The 19,858-nt window shown below is 41.6% G+C and overlaps 2 protein-coding genes across 2 annotated transcripts in view; one reads left to right on the forward strand and one right to left on the reverse strand.

Moving 5' to 3' along the window:
- The window catches only part of LOC120064416 (plakophilin-4-like), a 131,823-nt gene extending 129,651 nt beyond the window's left edge, over positions 1–2,172 (reverse strand). Inside the window, exon 1 of the mRNA XM_039014987.1 lies at positions 2,031–2,172. Within this exon, the coding sequence (XP_038870915.1) occupies positions 2,031–2,085 (55 nt within the window). The 5' untranslated portion in view covers positions 2,086–2,172. The remainder of the gene's footprint in view (positions 1–2,030) is intronic.
- Positions 2,173–4,842: 2,670 nt separating this feature from the next.
- The window catches only part of LOC120064021 (coiled-coil domain-containing protein 148-like), a 45,965-nt gene continuing 30,949 nt past the window's right edge, over positions 4,843–19,858 (forward strand). Inside the window, exons 1-7 of the mRNA XM_039014331.1 lie at positions 4,843–4,947; positions 7,847–7,950; positions 9,395–9,517; positions 9,668–9,791; positions 12,170–12,265; positions 12,524–12,705; positions 13,916–14,054. Of these exons, the coding sequence (XP_038870259.1) occupies positions 4,843–4,947; positions 7,847–7,950; positions 9,395–9,517; positions 9,668–9,791; positions 12,170–12,265; positions 12,524–12,705; positions 13,916–14,054 (873 nt within the window). The remainder of the gene's footprint in view (positions 4,948–7,846; positions 7,951–9,394; positions 9,518–9,667; positions 9,792–12,169; positions 12,266–12,523; positions 12,706–13,915; positions 14,055–19,858) is intronic.

Consider the following 19,858-nt stretch of genomic DNA (forward strand, 5'->3'; position numbering starts at 1 on the left):
GGCTTCAAAGGGTTATTCTATAGGGACAGCCAAATAACCGTTTTGGGTTCTAGATAGCACCTTTTATTTAAAGAATATACAGTACAGTGTATGGCAACTAGGTATGGACTGATGCCTGTAGAATATAAAGAGCTACATCTAAGTGGTTAGATGGGAGATATTCTATGTATCTGATGTTGTTGATGATTCGTTGTCAATCTATTGACACCATTGGTGACCAGGCACAATACTTTTCAACGGAAGAGAAAGTATTGAGAAGCATTGGAAGAGAACAACAGATAGAAACAATTCCTTACAATAACCAAAAGGTTATTTTGAACACGGTGATGCACACCAAAGAGAGCAAGTCACCAACTGGACCAAAAGTGATTGGGTAAATAGGGAGAACTGAACAAATAAGTAGTTCACGCAGCTGTCAATCAAATCTCCGCAGCAAATGCACAAACACAAAAGCAACCCGTTGGTTCAGCTGCCCTGACAATCAAGGACATTCTTTGTCTCTGCCTTCATGTACATGGTGAGAGATTTGTGAGATGTCAGAGATCAGTCAATTCTTATCGTATGCAAGTGTCCAGAGGCAGTTGGTTACACTGGTCTTCAGCAACACTACTTCTGCATATGCTCTTGTAAATGTCTTCCCATGCAAGGCAACAGAGTAGCGCTATCCATCTTGCGAAGTGTAACGATGCCACAGCAGACTATTCCTGTGTGGTTTGAGTTATTTGGATGAGCAACGTCAGTTCAAGAAATACAGTCACTTGTCACTCAGGTGATATCGATTATGAAATAATTTAAACTCTAAAATGTTGTGGCTACCTTCTGTCATTCCTATGCGGCGTTTAGTTCAGATATGTGTGCACATTCCCAGAGGTGCATTTTAAATGAATGCTTGAAATGAAAACGTGGAGACGTCAAAAAGTTCCGAGTAGGCTACGCATCTCTGAAATAGCAGGGAACCGTTTTGCTGCTATCCTGAGTGGGACAGTGAGTGATTGGAGTGGGGAATGTAGGCAATAGTGCGCGCTTGTGGTAAGACACTAAACTCCCACTGTTCCTTACACTGTAATACTGAAAATAAATGACCGTTCGCCGAGCTTCAAACTGACACGCCTTGCACTTTCCCTTCGAGTAACCTAGTATCAATCTGCCATAAAATGCTTCGCCTTGATTTGCGTGAATCCAGAAAACGGCTACGTATGGGACACGTGAACTAGTCTAGCTGAAATTAAAAACATGAACACGTTAACAGTACGAAGAAACCACAAAAATTGCCAATCCCAAACACATGTATTTTATGTTAGATACACCGATTATAATTTAAAGGGACGAGTGAGTCACTCTCTGGAGCGTGACTAAAAAGGTGGTTTTGGTTCGGAATTGGTGCAGAACCAGAACTGAAGCTGTAGCCTGGGCCAGAACTGGCCCAGGCTACGTGATTTGAGAATTGAAAAAAGTTTAATCAATGCCAATGACAAATGTAGACAGTTAGACTAGGTAAGGACATTTAATACAGTCGTGAGTTTAAACCTAAATAAACTTGGTAAAACAAAGATGTAGTAGGGAAGAATCTCCCGCCCCTCAGCGACCTCGCATTCCTCAGATTCCCACACACTACCTATTAATTCTCTACTGGTGCATTTCAATCACCGGGTCTCAAGGGCGATTGTATACAAAGTAACTCATAGTCCTACAAAAAGTAGCACTTCGTGTAACGTCCTCCTGATACAATAATGGACAAATCAAAAGTTTCGGCCACAATGTATCAAAGCGCACATAAACGCGACACCCACGACCCAGTGAAGGTCCCTCAGAGGTGTACCGTGGCAGTGAATCAGTCACCAGATAAATATTAGTGTGCATTAGCTAAGATCCTTGCTTGATATGTGAAGGCTGGCACTGTAACAACACATGCGGTAATTCCTACGGTTTAAAAAACGAATTTAGGACTGGAATCAGAGCTCGTCTAGTGCAGATGCTTTACTTGTACAGATATTGTAATGGTTTTCGAATTAATGAAAGCAAGTCTGTACCTTGAGGAGTATTATTGTGATCGCTGTGTTTTGGCGCGGATCCACATTGGAACATGTAACTTCATCGAAGTAGCACCTCAACAAGTCCGCTCCTAGTCCCATGCATGCGGGGCAGTGAAACTCGCCTCCATAGTGAAGAACAAGACCCCTTCCTCGCTAACCGCTTCCACTCCAAAGGAATACGAGTACGCATGACGTCACCTCACTGTAGGTTTGCAGCCAGTGTTACCCCATTGGGTCTAGTTTGGAAAAGAGGGCGTTTCATTGGTGACTCTCTTGTTGAATAGACCAATGGTAAGGGGGAAATAGTTGCCTTGGTTACACATTTTGTCAACCAAATACATGTTATGCTGTGGAGGTGACCATAATAAGGTAGGATACGGTATAGGCACGTCTTTGGTAGTAGAACATATTTGGTATAGGCTAATCATGTAGTAAACTAAATTGTTTACCAATGTATGTCCCTTTATGTAGGCTACTTATAGTATAGTAGACTAAAAGCGACGTGAAACATGAATTTATCTTGTTCGTGAGTTGGCCTAATAAATATAATTAATACGGGCCAGGTGTAGGCTTGTGAGCAGTGCACAGTGTAGACTAGGCTACTTTTTCTACTGTATATGTAGGCTCTGCGAGTGTCAAATCACTTTGAAACGCCACTGGCAAAGGTTGAGAGCAGTTCATGACGCGTCCACATAGAATTGGCTTTACTGGGTGATGTTCCCATTTATTGCAGAATTGGCCTATAATACAGAGCTCCAATGCAAAAAAAAACAACATATTACCGATACGTAGCGTAGGCTACAGGCGTGATACATCAACGTTGTAGTGAGACAAACGTTATAGTGAGACGTAGATCTTTAGATCTTTCCTGAGACTAGAGGCTACGCCACCTCTAGCCATTTGGGGGGCCATAAATTAGTTTTGGTTCTCCCTGCCACCTCGCGTGAAAAACGGTTTAGTGCCCCCCCCCCCCCCCCCCCCCCCCCCCCATTTTGCCAGGAGGTGGTGAGAAACGTTTGCAGGTTTAAAGCAAATTTCTGTTCATATGATATCTATGTGAGAGTGACTAATTTAAAGCAAATGTAAAGAACCATATGCCCTCTCCTCTCACCTGTGCTAACACTTTGATCCAGTCACTGTACCTATAGACCACGGAATCAGTGGTATATCCACGCCAAAATGTCTCACGGTCATTGACCGTCGCATCGGTCATTGATATGGACATTGATATTTTTTTCTGAAAAATGTCTTCCACACTTTAGGTAGCCTTGGAATTAATCCAATACAATTCGTAGAGAAACCTCAAGACACACTTCAGCATGAAGAAAATGATAATCAAATGAATTAAGAATGAATTATTATTCTCTTTTGCTCTTTCCTTAACACCCTCCCACAGTCCTACCATGTAAAATTGATTTCTTATTTTATTAAAGAACATTTGATGTCAGGCATCAGCGGAGACATTTTGTTTGTACATTTGTCCGTTTGTCTTATGTTATGATATGATTAATTCACTTTTAATCAGTGTCACTTACGATAATGAACCTCACAATAATGATTATATTATAAGTCATTTGCATAATACATTCCAAATGTATTTAGGAGGTTATGATGAATTCACTTTTATTTAGTGTCATTTACCATAATAAAGCACACCATCATTATTATATTATAAGCAATGTACATGAGAAATTCAACATTAGATAAACCCAATAAATATTCTAGCATGTCTCTTTACAGTAACACAGTGTACCATCTGTCATTAACTTTAAAACACTTTGAAGAGCTAATGAGAATTCATAGGTTATTTCTATAACCTCTTAGACCCTGAATGTTGAATAGGCTGTTTTGGGAGAAATTTTGTGATAGTGGTTTTCTCCATTAAGTTCTTCAATGTAAGTTTTAAACCCTTCGAATAAGCTGATCAAAGCAACAGCAGGAACGGCGATGAGGTAGTGTGGTGACCTTTCTATCCAACTTTAAAGAACCTTCTGTTTACATATTCATGTTTTCCCCTTAGCTGATATAACTTGCTAAAATGCTGTGATTGCAATGGTGTAATGTTACATAACATATTACTACAATGATGTTAAGAGATAATTATGTAACTGTGTTACTATTACACAGGTATACAGGCAAATGCATGTAAAGTGTTACCCCAAATGATTTGTTTAAAATCCCGTGTACTATTGATCAACAGATGTGAAGCGATGAGCGGAAGAGACCTACGTGGCTTTATAACCAATTGCCGAACAGAAGATTTAGGTAAGTCAGCTCCAATCCAAACCATTGCTGACGGCTTTACTGCTCTTTCCCCTAGACTCACTGACTTCATATTCTGCTGCTCTCTTAAGCAAATTTGACCTCAAGTCCCTGTGTTAGGAGATTCAGCCATCTCAACCAAGACCTTAATGCCTGCCTTGTCAGTGGCAGCATGGCTTGTGTTTATTCACCCGTCTCCTGGAGTCACAGCTGAACTAATCAGGACCTGTCTGTCTGACATGTTTATTTCCTTCCTTCTTTCTACTCCTTATATAGGACGTAGTTAATCATGAAATCTGCATCCTAAATGGCACCCTTTCCCCTATGTAGTGCACTACTTCATTAGTGCACTACATTGGGAATTGGATGCCATTTGGGATGCACACAAAGACGCACATCAGAGTGTTATAGGACAGTGGATGTGCCATTTCCATCTCACTTCCTCTGCTCTGTCATAAATGGAAAGAATGCTCAATGCTTAATAGTACACAGTTATATTGTATATCTGATGCTTTCTTTCATTGATATAGAAAAACTGACTCTACGGATGAAGGATGGACTTGGAAGCTCAAAGTATAAACCGGCTGAATATGAGACACTACAAGCCATAGTTGATGCCAAACAACTGCAGTCTACACACATCGCTCAAAAGGTAGATATTCTTGATTTTTTTACTCTGAGACGGTTTTGGAATATAGGCCCTGGCCCCACATAGCATCTCAAAGTAGGTTTGCTGATCTAGGATCTGCCCATATAATAGTATTCATTACTATCTAACCGGCTAGACTGATCCTAGATCAGCACTCCTGCACAGAAGCTTTATGGATACAGGTCCTGGTTAGTAGTCTATACGATACCAGAGGCAAAGTGTTGATGAATGTATGAAGTCTAAGATGTAATGTTGTATGATATACTGTATATTTAGTAATTCCAAAGTACAGTATGTTCTTGAACATCTTTAGGTGCAAGCTACCACGTTCATGAAGTAATTCAGCTGTTCTTTTAGGCAACATAACAGAACCAACTCGCATACTAATTATTCATGTGCAACTTTCAGTATGGAGACAGTTGATGGGTGACAGACCTGTTCAAATAATGGGACGGTAAAAGACTGAGACAGTGCATGCATGCCTCTGCATGATATCTGCACATCATTTCCTTCTGAGGACATATTTATATAGAGTTGTTGTTCTTTCTCAGATGAGCAGCCATGAGGTCTTTCTGAATCACAATCCAGACCTGCATTCAAAATTTGAAGATCATGGGCGTACCCACACGCACGAGCGTGCGCTCACACACACACACACACACACACACACACACACACACACACACACACACACACACACACACACACACACACACACACACACACACACACACACACACACACACACACACCCTCTCCAATGATCCGGAGGAGGGGATTGACTATGAAATAGCAGACCATTACGTAACCTATATGGGCTCTCCAAAACGTATCAAATTAAAGAAGAATATCAACATTATAAAGAATTGGATTAGCAGTTTGAATATTCATGAGTCTGCAGGAGGATAAACCATAAAGCTGTTTGAAGTTCTCATCTCTCTGCATCCTAGCATTGTGAGAAGTTAACCCTAGGGGCCATGGGGATTATGCTTGTAGACCTGCAGTGTTTTAATTGGTAAACTGTGGCAGCAGCTTTTTAGTGTCTTGTTATGGTTGCCCATGGCTCGCTCCAATTCAGCTCTCTGCAAGGACCAGATAAGGCATCCAGTGTTTGCATACGCCCGCCCCGCTGAAAGGCAGGCTTTCTATTGTGGATTTCCCAACAGTGATAGAGGGGAAATAAATGACTGTGAGTTGCCGCAGGATGTGATCAAATGATTGGTTCTCCAGTAAGAGAGTGGGAGTGTCCTGGATACTGAGGCCTTACATCTTTACAGGAAGGCTCCTGATAAAATCCCTAGATCAACACATAATAAAGGGAGAATTCACAGCGTACTTTAATGTCTGGGGTTTCTAGCAGGGCAATCGAGAGCAGTGGTTTGCCTCTGTTTGTTTTCTTCTTTTTTATAAGAGAAAGTCAAATAAATGAAAGTATATTAAGAAACTCACCCCTCTTTCTTTTCCCACCAGAAACACACTTTATATATACTGAACAACAATATAAACGCAACATGTAAGGTGTTGGTCCCATGTTTCATGAGCTGAAATTAAAGATCCCAGAAATGTTCCATACGCACAAAGAGCTTATTTCTCTTATATTTTGTGCACAAAATGAGCATTTCTCTTTTGCCAAGATAATCCATCCACCTGACAGGTGTGGAATTTCAAGAAGCTGATTAAACATCATGATCATTACAAAGGTGAGCCTTGTGCTGAGGACAATAAAAGGTCACTCTAAAATGCAGTTTTGTCACACAACACAATGCCACAGACGTCTCAAGTTTTGAGGGAGCGTGTAATTGGCATGCTGACTGCAGGAATGTCCACCAGAGCTGTTGCCAGATAAGTTATTGTTAATTTCTCTACCATAAGCCGCCTCCAATGTTGTTTTAGAGATTTTGGCAGTATGTTGAACCGGCCTCAGAAATGCAGACCACGTACAACCACGCCAGCCCAGGATTTCCACATCCGGCTGTTTCACCTGCGGGATTGTCTGAGACCAGCCAGCTGGACAGCTGATGAAACTGAGGCGTATTTCTGTCTGTAATAAAGCCCTTTTGGGAACGATTTCTGATTGGCTGGGCCTGGCTCCCCAGTGGGTGGGCCTGGCTCCCAAGTAGGTGGGCCTATGGCCGTGCCACTGCCCAGTCATGTGAAATCATATAGATTAGGGCCAAATGAATTTATTTCAATTGGCTGATTTCCTTATATGAACTGTATTAAAATCGTTGAAATTGTTGCATGTTGTGTTTATATTTTTGTTCTGTATATGTTATGCATGTTCCACCAGAATATTTAAATTTGCCAATGTATTTTCCTTTCAAGTATTCAAGTGACAACGTTTCACATGAATTGCAGCAGATTATGAGCCTTTCAAAGTAAATATTTCAAGGACAAAACCACACACACACTGACTGAACTAAACTGCTGATTAAAGACCATTTTGCCATGATGCATGAAAAGGAAAAATGTATCAATCTCTCATTCTGTGTTGTTCAGCTAGGAACATAGAGCACTAAGGAGGACACTCCTTTTTGGTCATGTTTTATACCACATGTATTACATATAGTCTAGGCCCCAAATGACACCTTATTCCCCACATAGTGCAGTACTTTTGACTAGACGCCTACTAATTTTACCCATAGGTCCTGCTAAAAAAAGAATATGAAGTGAATACAGAATAAAGTGCACTTTATAGGCAATAGGGTGCCTTTTGGGACGCTATCATGATCTACCACGATTGCGGTCTTTGCTTTGGTCATGACTGGTCACAATGATATCAGTGATTATATGATAATGCTAACATAATGATGTCATGTTATCATAAACTTGTGAGGGATTATTGATAAATATCACAGTGTTCCACAGTTAACCATAGGCTGATATAAGATCTGTTTTTCAGGTGAAGAGGACTCTCCGCACAGCCAAGAAGACCAAAGAGAGCTCCCTACTGAGGCAGCACAGACAGGTGTGGAGCAGAGAAAACATCAAACTAGCCGACGCAGGGTAAGAAACCCCTCCCAGCATACCCATCACCAGAGTGTGAATTATACCATGGCATTCGGGGATCTCTCTTTCTTCACAGGACCTCCTCATTTTTAGTAAAGACGTCATTTAACAGTAAAAATATATATTACCTATCAATTTGGCATGAACACAACCAGTAATGATGTTTTCATCTTATTGTCAAACAAATCACTTCAAAAAGTAGGCTTCCTGCGCATGTTCGTCCCTCCAAAATAATTCCAGCATCCCAAACGCGCCATTTGATGAAGACAAAACACCTAAAAGTGTAATGACATTCAGCGATTGTCATTGGGTCTACACTCTTGTAGCCTGAATTAATTGGTGTGTCTTGCTGACAAAGTTACCTTTTTTGTAGAAAGAAAAGTTGAGACACCTGAAAATGGGCTGAGATACGGGACTGTACCAGGATGACAAGTGCAGCAACATGGGAAAAATGGTTTAAACCATGAAACAGAGGTGGGGGTGTTTGTTTAATTTGGAATAAGCTTTTATTTTAATATTTACCATTGCAGCAATACAAATTGCATTTTAAACAAAGTGGTGAATGGTTAAATTAGCATTATTTAGAGACCCCCCCCAAGTTTGACTTTGTTTCATTTCGGGGGAGGGGGGCTCATGTCTCATTCAGGGGGTTTAAGACCCCCTGGGCCCATCGCACTCTGCCCATCACATCCATTACCATGAACCACTGCACCAAATACTGTACTGTAGTCTTTACCCACCCTACTCAGCCAACAGGTCTGGCCAGCACCTCTCCAAGATAAAATTAAGAAAAATAAGCCCCTGTAAAATGGGAGATTCAAGATGGTTTTCCATAAACAAAGCAAGAAAGAAGGGAAGAAAGCGAGCAAGAACGAGAGAGGGAGGGGGTCTCAGTGGAAGGTGCTAGCTGCTGTGGCATTGCAACAGATACTTTCCCTAGCGTGATGATGAGGCAGAGGAAGCAGAAGAATTGGGCTGCCGCGGCCCGCTGGTGTCATGCGTTGTGAAGTGAGAAGGGCAGCGCTGGCTCCTGGGCGCATGCTGCCACTTCTCGGGGTAATGACTGTGTCGGAGAGATCCAAGGTTAATGGTGTACACAAGCGTGGGTTCCTGTAATGAAGACAGATACACCGATAGACAGGCTGCACCACAGCGCCAGCACATATCCACTGAATTCATTAGTGTGCTGATGATGTAAGAGAGGAGAGAAAAGCTTTGTTTCTATAGTTACAATCCCATTAGATTTTAGCTGGGACTAATGTATGAGCATGCGCCACACACTGTGTTGATGCATCCCAAGTGGCACCCTATTCTCTATGGGCCCTGGTCAAAAGTAGTCTACTTTATAGGGAATAGGGTGTCATTTGGGATGTGTTCAGTAGTGCTGGTACAGTATCACTATGATTAATGGAATTCCCTTTGCTCTCTTTTCATGATGCAGGGAAAAGGCTGAAGCTGAGCTGCAAGGATTTCTGGAACTGAATGGTCTGGGCAGTATAATAGACAAGGAAGTACTCTCTGAGCTGCTGGACCACGGTACAGAACCCCTCTCAGTCCTGAGTGCGTAGATACTGTTCCAGTCCCTATAGAGTGAGACAGTACCATGCTTACGCATGTGTGTGTGTCTGTGCGCATGCATGTTTGTGTGCGTGTGTGTGCGCACATGGTGTGTGTCATTAGAACTGCTTCTGGAGAGTGAGCTGGATGCGTTCAGGTGTGCCACGGTGGAGCCCATCTGGCAGCTGAGGGAGGACTTGCAGTACAGACTGACTGAAGTCCAACACCAGCAGCAGCACCAGCCTCCTCAGCCGGCAGACTGGGAGAAGGTACTGCACCAGGTACGTAACAACATGGTCGCTGCCCAAAATGGCACCCTATTTCCTATGTAGTGCACTACTTTTGATCAGGGCTCTGGTCAAATAAGGGATAGGATACCAATAAGGGATAGGATACCATTTGGGACATGACCTGAGAGAGGAGCTGAGGCTTACTTTTCTCCATCTCTGTTTTTTTATCGACACAATGTAACGCAAGGAATCTTAAGGCATTCACACTCTCTGTAGGTACCAAAATAATAGTGAGTACTTTGCAGATCCTACAGAGACTTGAAATAAATCAAAGTCCTGTTCCTTTCGCACAAAAGTCCTCAGGTTACCCACAGTGCAGCATTCATTCCTCATGAATCTGGTGTTTGTTCGAAATCCATGCTACATAAGTCACCACTATTGAGTGAATTCTCCTTTTGACTCCTAGAGGCTTTTTTATGCTCCGGGAGAGAATGGTGGGATTAAGAGCAGGCAGGAGGGGTGTCTTTAAAACCGGGCCATATAGGGGGATGAGGAAGACACTGCCAGCCATTTTGTCTGCCTGCCTCCCTGCCCCTGTGTGAGTGAGTCAGTCTCTGGTGGATCTTCATCCCCCATTCCTCTTCTCTTTCATCCAGACCCTGCTGTCTTCCCCACTCAGTCCTGCCCACCTGAGAGCCTCACCACAATGGAGTCTCTCTCTCTCTCTCTCTCTCTCTCTCTCTCTCTCTCTCTCTCTCAATTTTCAATTCAATTCAATTCAAGGGGCTTTATTGGCATGGGAAACATGTGTTAACATTGCCAAAGCAAGTGAGGTAGATATTATACAAAAGTGAAATAAACAATACAAATTAACAGTAAACATTACACATACAGAAGTTTCAAAACAATAAAGACATTACAAATGTTATATTATATATATACAGTGTTGTAACAATGTACAAATGGTTAAAGCACACAAGTTAAAATAAATAAGCATAAATATGGGTTGTATTTACAATGGTGTTTGTTCTTCACTGGTTGCCCTGTTCTTGTGGCAACAGGTCACAAATCTTGCTGCTGTGATGGCACACTGTGGAATTTCTCCCAGTAGATATGGGAGTTTATCAAAATTGGATTTGTTTTCAAATTCTTTGTGGATCTGTGTAATCTGAGGGAAATATGTCTCTCTAATATGGTCATACATTGGGCAGGAGGTTAGGAAGTGCAGCTCAGTTTCCACCTCATTTTGTGGGCAGTGTGCACATAGCCTGTCTTCTCTTGAGAGCCATGTCTGCCTACGGCGGCCTTTCTCAATATCAATAATAATATATAATAACATTTTATATATTAATAAAATCTCTCTCTCTCTCTCTCTCTCTCTCTCTCTCTCTCTCTCTCTCTCTCTCTCTCTCTCTCTCTCTCTCTCTCTCTCTCTCTCTCTCTCTCTCTCTCTCTCTCATTGATCAGCCATTGATCAGCCACGCTTAAAACCATTCGCCTGTTAGAAGGTAAACGATAATAACTAACTCAGCACTACTCTACTGATTGGCACTGAGCTGAAGCTCTCAACTACAGCTCCAAATGATTCTACACTTGTTGAAGTTTTGTTCTTTCCACTGAGAACAACGACGTGTGACGTGTGATGTTTTGGAACAGTGCATACCATGTTAGATGAATAATGTCATCATTCAAGCGACAGCCATTCATTTTGGTTTAACGAACACAATCAAGAGTTTCTTGTGGAGATGAAATCCGGAGTTTCTTGTGAGTCACCTTTGTAATAGTTTCTCTCCATTGGGTGTAAGCATGCATTTGTCCACCTTTAATACATTACCATGTACCCAAATGATGCTGGTGGATGATATATTTGAACATGATTACCTAGGTAGTTACATTTAGATTGAATGGCCTTCATTTCCTCACACTTCCTGTGCGTTTTGAATGAGAACATGTGCAGGAGGAAGGACAATCTAGTGCTTTTCTTTGCGATCTAGTATGTACTGTCGCACAATAGACTGCTTTCCTCTCTCTGAGTGGCATCAAAAATCAAACCTGTTAGAAACGGAAAGAGGGTTTAATTACAGATAAATTGGCTTCAGTGAATTGCTTTGATTATATGATTCACTGTATTTGTTCACCAAGTTGAAGATAAAGCAAAACAACACTGGAAAATTGAAATTTTAAATTTCTGTGAATCGTGTACTTTAACAGACACATCCGTTTCCGCTTCCTCTCACAACATTTTATCAGATACAGAGCCCCTATACCATGATGGATATCAGAGGAGGGCAGACTGATATTTCTCAGATGTAGAGGAAACAAGATAAATGAAGTAACAATTCCTTGAAACAGAGTTTGTTTGTGTTCAAAAATGTGTCAGTGAGGTCACCGTCTGTGTGAATCTAAGGATCTAATCAACACACGTACAGGTCAACTATGTGAAGGACCAGCAAGATGCCATCAACGGAAAACTTCACACAGAGTATCTGGCCATAGAGGAAGACATCCTGTCCCTGGGAGTGGAGGTACTTAGGTCTCACACCATTAGGGTTGCATAATTCTGATAACTTTCCACAAATTCACAGGTTTTTCCAGAGATCACGGTAGGAAGATTCCTTATTTCCTCCTGATTCCTGGCATCTTCCAACCGGGATTTCTGGGGGGGAAATTTCAAACATGTTTCAACCCTATCTTGCCATGCCGTTTGATTGTGCTGCCAACAAATCCAGCCTTAACGTTTCACAATGTCATTTCAAAAGACATAACCATATTGTCCTTTGCAGGAGAGTTCTACCAAAACTGCAGACTGTCTGGTTCCGGTAGACCAGGTTCCAGAGGAGGTTTTGTATATAGACTGCCCCTACCCTGGACTGACAGCCTCCTTGATCAAGGAGTTCCAATCCCTGTCTGAGAAGTACCAGTCCAGGTTGCAGAGTGTACAGGACCGCCTACAAGGACTGGATAGGTAAAGAACTGCGCTGATCACAACTATAGTAGTCTCACCCTGAAGGTCGAATCCACTGGGCACAAACTGGTTGAATCATAATTGTTTCCACGTCATAAAAAATAGTGAATGTAAATTACTTTTAATCAACGTGGGAAACTGATTGGATTTGCAAAAAAAGACATCAACGTCAAGGAATGTCAAGAATATTTTTTCACCTTATAACCTAAATCCAAAGACAGGGTTCAAAGAATGTTTGATTTCACGTTGAGTTCACGTTAGTTGACAACTCAATCTAGACATTGAACGGACTTCTGTGTCCAGCGGGTAGATCCTCCTGAGCTGAAACAGGGGTTGCTTGATAGCCCGCCATTTTGAATTGATATCTTGCTCAAAACAAATCAAAGCAAAGCGCCGGTGTTGATGCAGAGAGAGATCCTGCCGTGTGACATAACGATAGAGCACAATGTGGATGTTGAAGAAAGAGATGAAAGAGTCAGCTTGGTACATAGACCATATACACATAAAACGAGTTTACCCTCCCCAGGGAGGCTGGCTGTTAAAAACAGGTAGAGTCTAAAGGTTCTGTCAGGGTACCAAACTTGTACGCACAGCAGTGTTCTAGAATATTGGACGGTTTGCGTTCATACTTTTCGAATTCTCGGCGCAGCTCAAGCAATTTCTCCAGCTGTCAACATATTCAAATGAATAGAGGACACATCCCGGGAGACGCGACGGTTGGGAATTGTGGGGAGGTGCGCGTTCGGGATGTGCGTCCCTCGTGGATGGTGGTCTCAGAGTACCTGTATCACAATGGGAAACCAGACTGTCGCATCTCAGCGTCTGGGGACTATGATTTATGCTTAACACACCAGGGGGTTGATTACATCAATGCATTCTACTAATCTACTAATACTAATATAAATCCCATTGATGCTAAACACAGCTACACACAGACAAAGGTACAGACACAGATACAGACACAGATACAGACAAAGACAGACAAAGACAGACAGACAGGCACGCACGCACGCACGCACACACACACACACACACAAAAGAAAGCCCCAGATCTTTATCATGCAGACGTTCTTAGGTGAAAATTGAATGTTGACAGGAATGAGACGTTATGTGGGTGTCACTGTACAACAATTCTCAGCATGTGCTTTGTTGTGTTTGCAGCAGGTGATCCAGACATGTTTCTCTTTGCTCTATCTCCAAACTGTTCCAGGTTCTGTGGCTGGTCGGCAGGTGACCATCTCCGCTTCCAGATGACTGTGAGCCAGTACCCTCCCGACCTGCACAACCACAGAGCCCTGTACATGGACATGCTGCAAAGACTGTTTCCCCACAGATCCAGACAGGAGCTGGTCAGTAAACAACAGTAACAGCTCTGGATTTACTATGGATGCGTCCCAAATGGCACCCTTTGGGCCCCGGTCAAAAGTATACTCTATATGTACATTATAGTGCACTATAAAGGGAATCGGGAACACTCTTAGAAAAAAGGGTTCCTCATGGGAGAACCCTTTTTGGTTCCAAGTAAAACACATTTGGGTTCTAAGTACTGTAGAACCGTCTGTGGAAAGGGTTCTACGTGGAACCCAAACGGGTTCTACCTGGAACCAAAATAGTTTTTTCAAAGAGTTCTCCTCTGGGGACAGCCGAATAACCTTTTTTGGTTCTAGATAGCACCTTTTTTCTAAGCGTGTACCACTTAGGACACAGCCCAGCAAAGTGATTTGTCATCACACCCCTTTACATACACACATACCAAGGGCACGTCCAATGCACACAGCACAGATTGAGAAAAAAACTCACCCACCCATAAGGTGACTCTTACTGGTATACAATCAAATGCAATCAAAATCCACTATCTGCAATCGACTGAATACCTGCCTCTCTCTGCCTCTACACACATCCTCTCTGACAACCCATCACTATGACAACCGCCAGGGACCTCATCCCCTCCTCTCCCCCCTCTCCCAGACCTGTCCTCAGATCTGTTCCATCTGGGTGCTACACCTAGGGTCACATTCAGCCTCAAGTGGCTGTGATGAGATAGATCTAGCCATTTCCTCCTGCGCTCTCCCTTTCTCATCTTCCGGCCGACACAAACAGAGCCAGAGTCAATGGAGTGCAGACTGCACCTAATACAGCTATTAGTCATAATTAAGTTGGCTCAATTCTTATTGGTAATCAGTCCCTTGAGCAAAATGGCCTAACTCATTATTGTGAAGTTTGGTAGGGAAAAAAGCAGGCTTCTTGCCTCAAGTAATGTTTGGCATTGCCGAACTCTCATTGACCTCAAATTGATGAGGATGTCCAGGGGTGAAACATTTTCCTCAACGATGAACAGGAAAAACAAGATCAGACAGTATAGCTCAGTTATTTCAACATAGTTTTATTCTCGTAATACACGCACAATGTGAATAGTACAAACGTAGTTTTGTTCTCATAGTATCAAAATACAGTGAATGATGGAACAGTATTTCTCATACTCTGTTTGCTCTATTAGACACAAAATGAAGCATGGAAATGTTTTACTGCTTCGCAGTTGCATGTATTTGGCACATTTGTCCTTTATGTGTATGCTGTTGGGGAAAAAATATTTAAAAATATGTCCTTTATGTGCTGCTGAACAAAAATATATACGCAACATACAACAATTTCAAAGATTTGACTGAGTTCCAATCCATATAATTAAATCAGTCAATTGAAATAAATGAATTAGGCCCTAATCTAAGGATTTCACATTACTGGGAATACAGATATACCTTAAAACAAAGTAGGTGCGTGGATTAGAAAACCAGGTAGTATCTGGTGTAGCCAGTCAGTATCTGGTGTGACCACCATTTGCCTCATGCAGCGCAACACATCTCCTTCGCATAGAGTTGATCAGGCTGTTGATTGTGGCCTGTGGAATGTTTTCCCACTAGTCTTTAATGGCTGTGCAAAGTTGCTGGATATTGGCGGGAACTGGAACACACTGTCGTACACGTCAATCCAGAGCATCCAGACATGTCTGGTGAGTATGCAGGCCATGGAAGAACTGGGAAAGGAATTGTGTACAGATCCTTGTGACATGGGGACGTGCATTATCATGCTGAAACATGAGGTGATGGCCACGGATGAATGGCATGACAATGGGCCTCAGGATCTCGTCAAGGTCTCTCTGTGCATTGAAATTGCTATTGATAAAATGCAATTGGGTTCGTTGTCCGTAGCTTATTCCTGCCCATACTTTAACCCCACCGCCACCATAGGGCACTCTGTTCACAACATTGACATCAGCAAACCGCTCTGGAGGTGGCTTATGGTAGAGAAATTAACATTCAATTCTCTGGCAACAGCTCTGGTGAACATTCCTACGGTCAGCATGCCAATTGCACGCTCCCTCAAAACTTGAGACATCTGTGGCATTGTGTTGTGTGACAAAAGTGCACAAGGTCCACCTGTGTAATGATCATGCTGTTTAATCAGCTTCTTGATATGCCACACATGTTAGGTGGATGGATTATCATGGCAATGGAGAAATTCTCACTAACAGGGATGTAAACAAATTTGTGCACAACATTTTTAAGAAATACGTTTTTTTTGTGTACGGAACATTTCTGGGATCTTTTATTTCAGCTCAATCCATGTCTCAATTGTCTCAAGGCTTAAAAATCCTTCTTTAACCTGTCTCCTCCCCTTCATCTACACTGATTGAAGGGGATTTAAAAAGTGACATCAATAATGGATCATAGCTATCACCTGGATTCACCTTATCAGTCTATGTCATGGGAACAGTGTTTTGTACACTCAGTGTATGTGGCCATGGTCAATTAGCCTATTGTGAACATGAGGATTAGAGAAGTCATGACCGCTACTACTCACTATTGAGCCAGTTGAAAATCTAGTTGAGCTAATTAAACCAAAAAATATCAGAGCGGAAGACAGTCATTGTACCAGGGTTAATAGAGCTTTGTTCAACTACTCTCCCATTCCATCTGCATGTAATCATTTTGTGGAGATTTATTTTGGATGATTGTAAGCTATTGTCCATCATCTTGCAATTCATGCAAATGTGATGAGAGGTAAGGGAGTATTAAGCGATTATTAAGGGAGTATTGAGGGAGTATTAAGGGAGTATTGTTTGATCATAGCAGGGCAGAGCAGTTGGAGACAAATGCAATGAGAGGTAAGGGAGTATTGAGGGAGTATTAAGGGAGTATTGTTTGATCATAGCAGGGCAGAGCGGCTGGAGACAAATGTGATGAGAGGTAAGGGAGTTTTAAGGGAGTATTGGGGGAGTATTGTTTGATCATAGCAGGGCAGAGCAGTTGGAGACAAATGTGATGAGAGGTAAGGGGGTATTAAGGGAGTATTAAGGGAGGATTGGGGGAGTATTAAGGGAGTATTGTTTGATCGTAGCAGAGCAGTTGGAGACAAATGGAACGGTCAAAGTGAATGTTCTGTCCAACGGTCCAGTCAAAGCTTTGATATTAAAATCTGTTTTGTATCCTCTGTAGCACACTTTACCTGCGCTGTATGTGGCGAACAGTTTGCCACCTCTTTCAGGTCTACTTCAGAAAGAAAACAGGAAGAAAGGAGTGCAAAGCTGTAAAAAAAGGGCCATCCTGCTGCTTTGATTACGTAGCCTTTTGATTCATCTTAGTCGTTTTAAAAGCACGGCTACATGAAATGAACCATTGTGACAAAGGGCTCTGTTCTTTCTATAATTGTCTCTTTTGTGAAATAATTGCAGTTTTACAGTTTTTGTCTCTTAAGAAATATTTCACTTGAAAGGGAGCATGGTGTTGTGAATGTGATTGGCTAATGGTTGGTCTTTGTTTGACCTTTGACCTTGTTCTGCATTTTCCTCTGAAAGATCGACTGACTCTGGACACTTGGACAGTGCACTTTTGATCAATTATAACAATCACTTCTACCTTGAAAAAAAGTGTTCATAAAGTATTCATACCCCTTGACTTATTCCACATTTTGTTGTGTTACAGCCTGAATTCAAAATAGATTAAATATATTGTTTTTCTCACCCATCAAGACACAATAAACCATAATCACAAAGTGAAAGCCAGTTTTTGGAAATTGTAGGAAATGTAAAAAAATTAAATTAATAAATACAGAAATATCTCATTTACATACAGTAAGTATTCACACCCCTGAGTCAATACGTGTTAGAATCACCTTTGGCAGTGATTACACCTGTGAGTCTTTCTGGGTAAACCTCTAAGAGCTTTGCACACCTGGATTATACAATATTTGCACATTCATTTACTTTTATTCTTCAAGCACTGTCAAGTTGGTTGGTGATCATTGCTAGACAGCCATTTTCAAGTCTTTCCATAGATTTTCAAGCCGGTTTAAGTTAAAACGGTAACTAGGCCCCTCAGGAACATTCAATGTTGTCTTGGTAAGCAACTCCAGTGTATATTTGGCCTTGTGTTTTAGGTTATTGTCCTGCTGAATGGTGAATTTATCTCCCAGTGTCTGGTGGTAAGGTGACTGAACCAGGTTTTCCTCTAGGATTTTGCCTGTGCTTAGCTCTATTCCATTAATTTTTTTCCGAAAAGAACTCCCTAGTCAATATTGACGACAAGCATACCTATAACAGTAGGCAGTCAACACTGTTCTTGAAAATATGAAGAGTGGTACTCAGTGAGGTGTTGTGTTGGATTTGCCCCAAACATGATGCTCTATTCAGGACATAAAGTTTTCACACAGGATGCATGTTTTGTAATATTTTGATTCTGTACAGGCTTCCTTCTTTTCACTCTGTCATTTAGGTTAGTATTGTGGAGTAACTACAATGTTGTCAATCCATCCTCAGTTTTCTCCCATCACAGCCATTAAACTCTGTAACTGTTTTAAAGTCCCCATTAGCCTCATGGTGAAAACCCTGAGCGATTTCCTTCCTCTTCGGCATCTGAGTTAGGAAAGACGCCTGTACCTTTATCGTGACTGGGCGTATTGATACACCATCCAAAGTGTAATTAATAACTTCACCATGCTCGAAGGGATATTCAATGTATTTTTAAAGATTTTTTAAAAATCTACCAATAGGTGCCCTTCTTTGTGAGGCATTGGAAAACCTCCCTGGTCTTTGGGGTTGAGTCTGTGTTTGAAATTCACTGCTCGACTGCGGGACCTTACAGATAATTGTATGTGTGGGGTACAGAGATGAGGTAATGAAAAGCATGAGTTGACGCACAACCAGAGAAAATGATTTAGTGTAGAGGTGCTGACTAACTGTGAATAAACTGTAAGCTATAACAAACAAACAAAAATGTCTACGTAACCTGGTTCAAGCATTCATGACATTACGCTGAGGAAGGCACAGTGATGCCGAAACGTTGGTGGTTTACCCAATAAATTACTGGGAGTTTATACATAGAGTGTGCGACTCTCTTTGTTTTTATAGCTTACAGAGACGAGGTGGTCATCTTTTTTTAATGTTAAACACTATTATTGTAAAAATTCCACTTTGACATTATGGGGCATTGTGTGTAGGCCACTAAAGACAATGACACAAAATCCCAATTGAATACATTTTAATTCAGGCTGTTATACAACAAAATGTGGAAAATGGTCAAGGGGTGTGAATACTTTCTCAAGACACTGTAGCTTTATTCTCATAATATATAAAGACAGAGAATGCTAGAACAGTGTGTTCCTCATACTCGTTTTGCTCCATTAGACATACAATGAATCACATACATTTTTTACTGCATTCCAGCTGTGTGTTGTTGGCACATTTGCCCTTTGTGTGTATGTTGTTGGAAAACATCATTCCCTGAGCTCATCCACAGACATACTGTATGTGGCCATTGTAAATTGGCCTATTGTGAACATGAGGATTAGAGAAGTCATGATCGCTACTACTCACTATTGTGCCAGTTGAAAATCTAGTTGAGCTAGTTAAACAAAAAAATATCAGAGCGGAAGACAGTCATTGTACCAGGGTTAATAGAGCTTTGTTCAACTACTCTCCCATTCCATCTGCATGTAATCATTTTGTGGAGATTTATTTTGGATGATTGTAAGCTATTGTCCATCATCTTGCAATTCATGCAAATGTGATGAGAGGTAAGGGAGTATTAAGGGATTATTAAGGGAGTATTGTTTAATCAAAGCAGGGCAGAGCAGTTGGAGACAAATGGAACGGTTAAAG

This window comes from Salvelinus namaycush, chromosome 19 (genome assembly GCF_016432855.1).
Source record: "Salvelinus namaycush isolate Seneca chromosome 19, SaNama_1.0, whole genome shotgun sequence".
NCBI classification, from domain to species: Eukaryota; Metazoa; Chordata; class Actinopteri; order Salmoniformes; family Salmonidae; genus Salvelinus; species Salvelinus namaycush.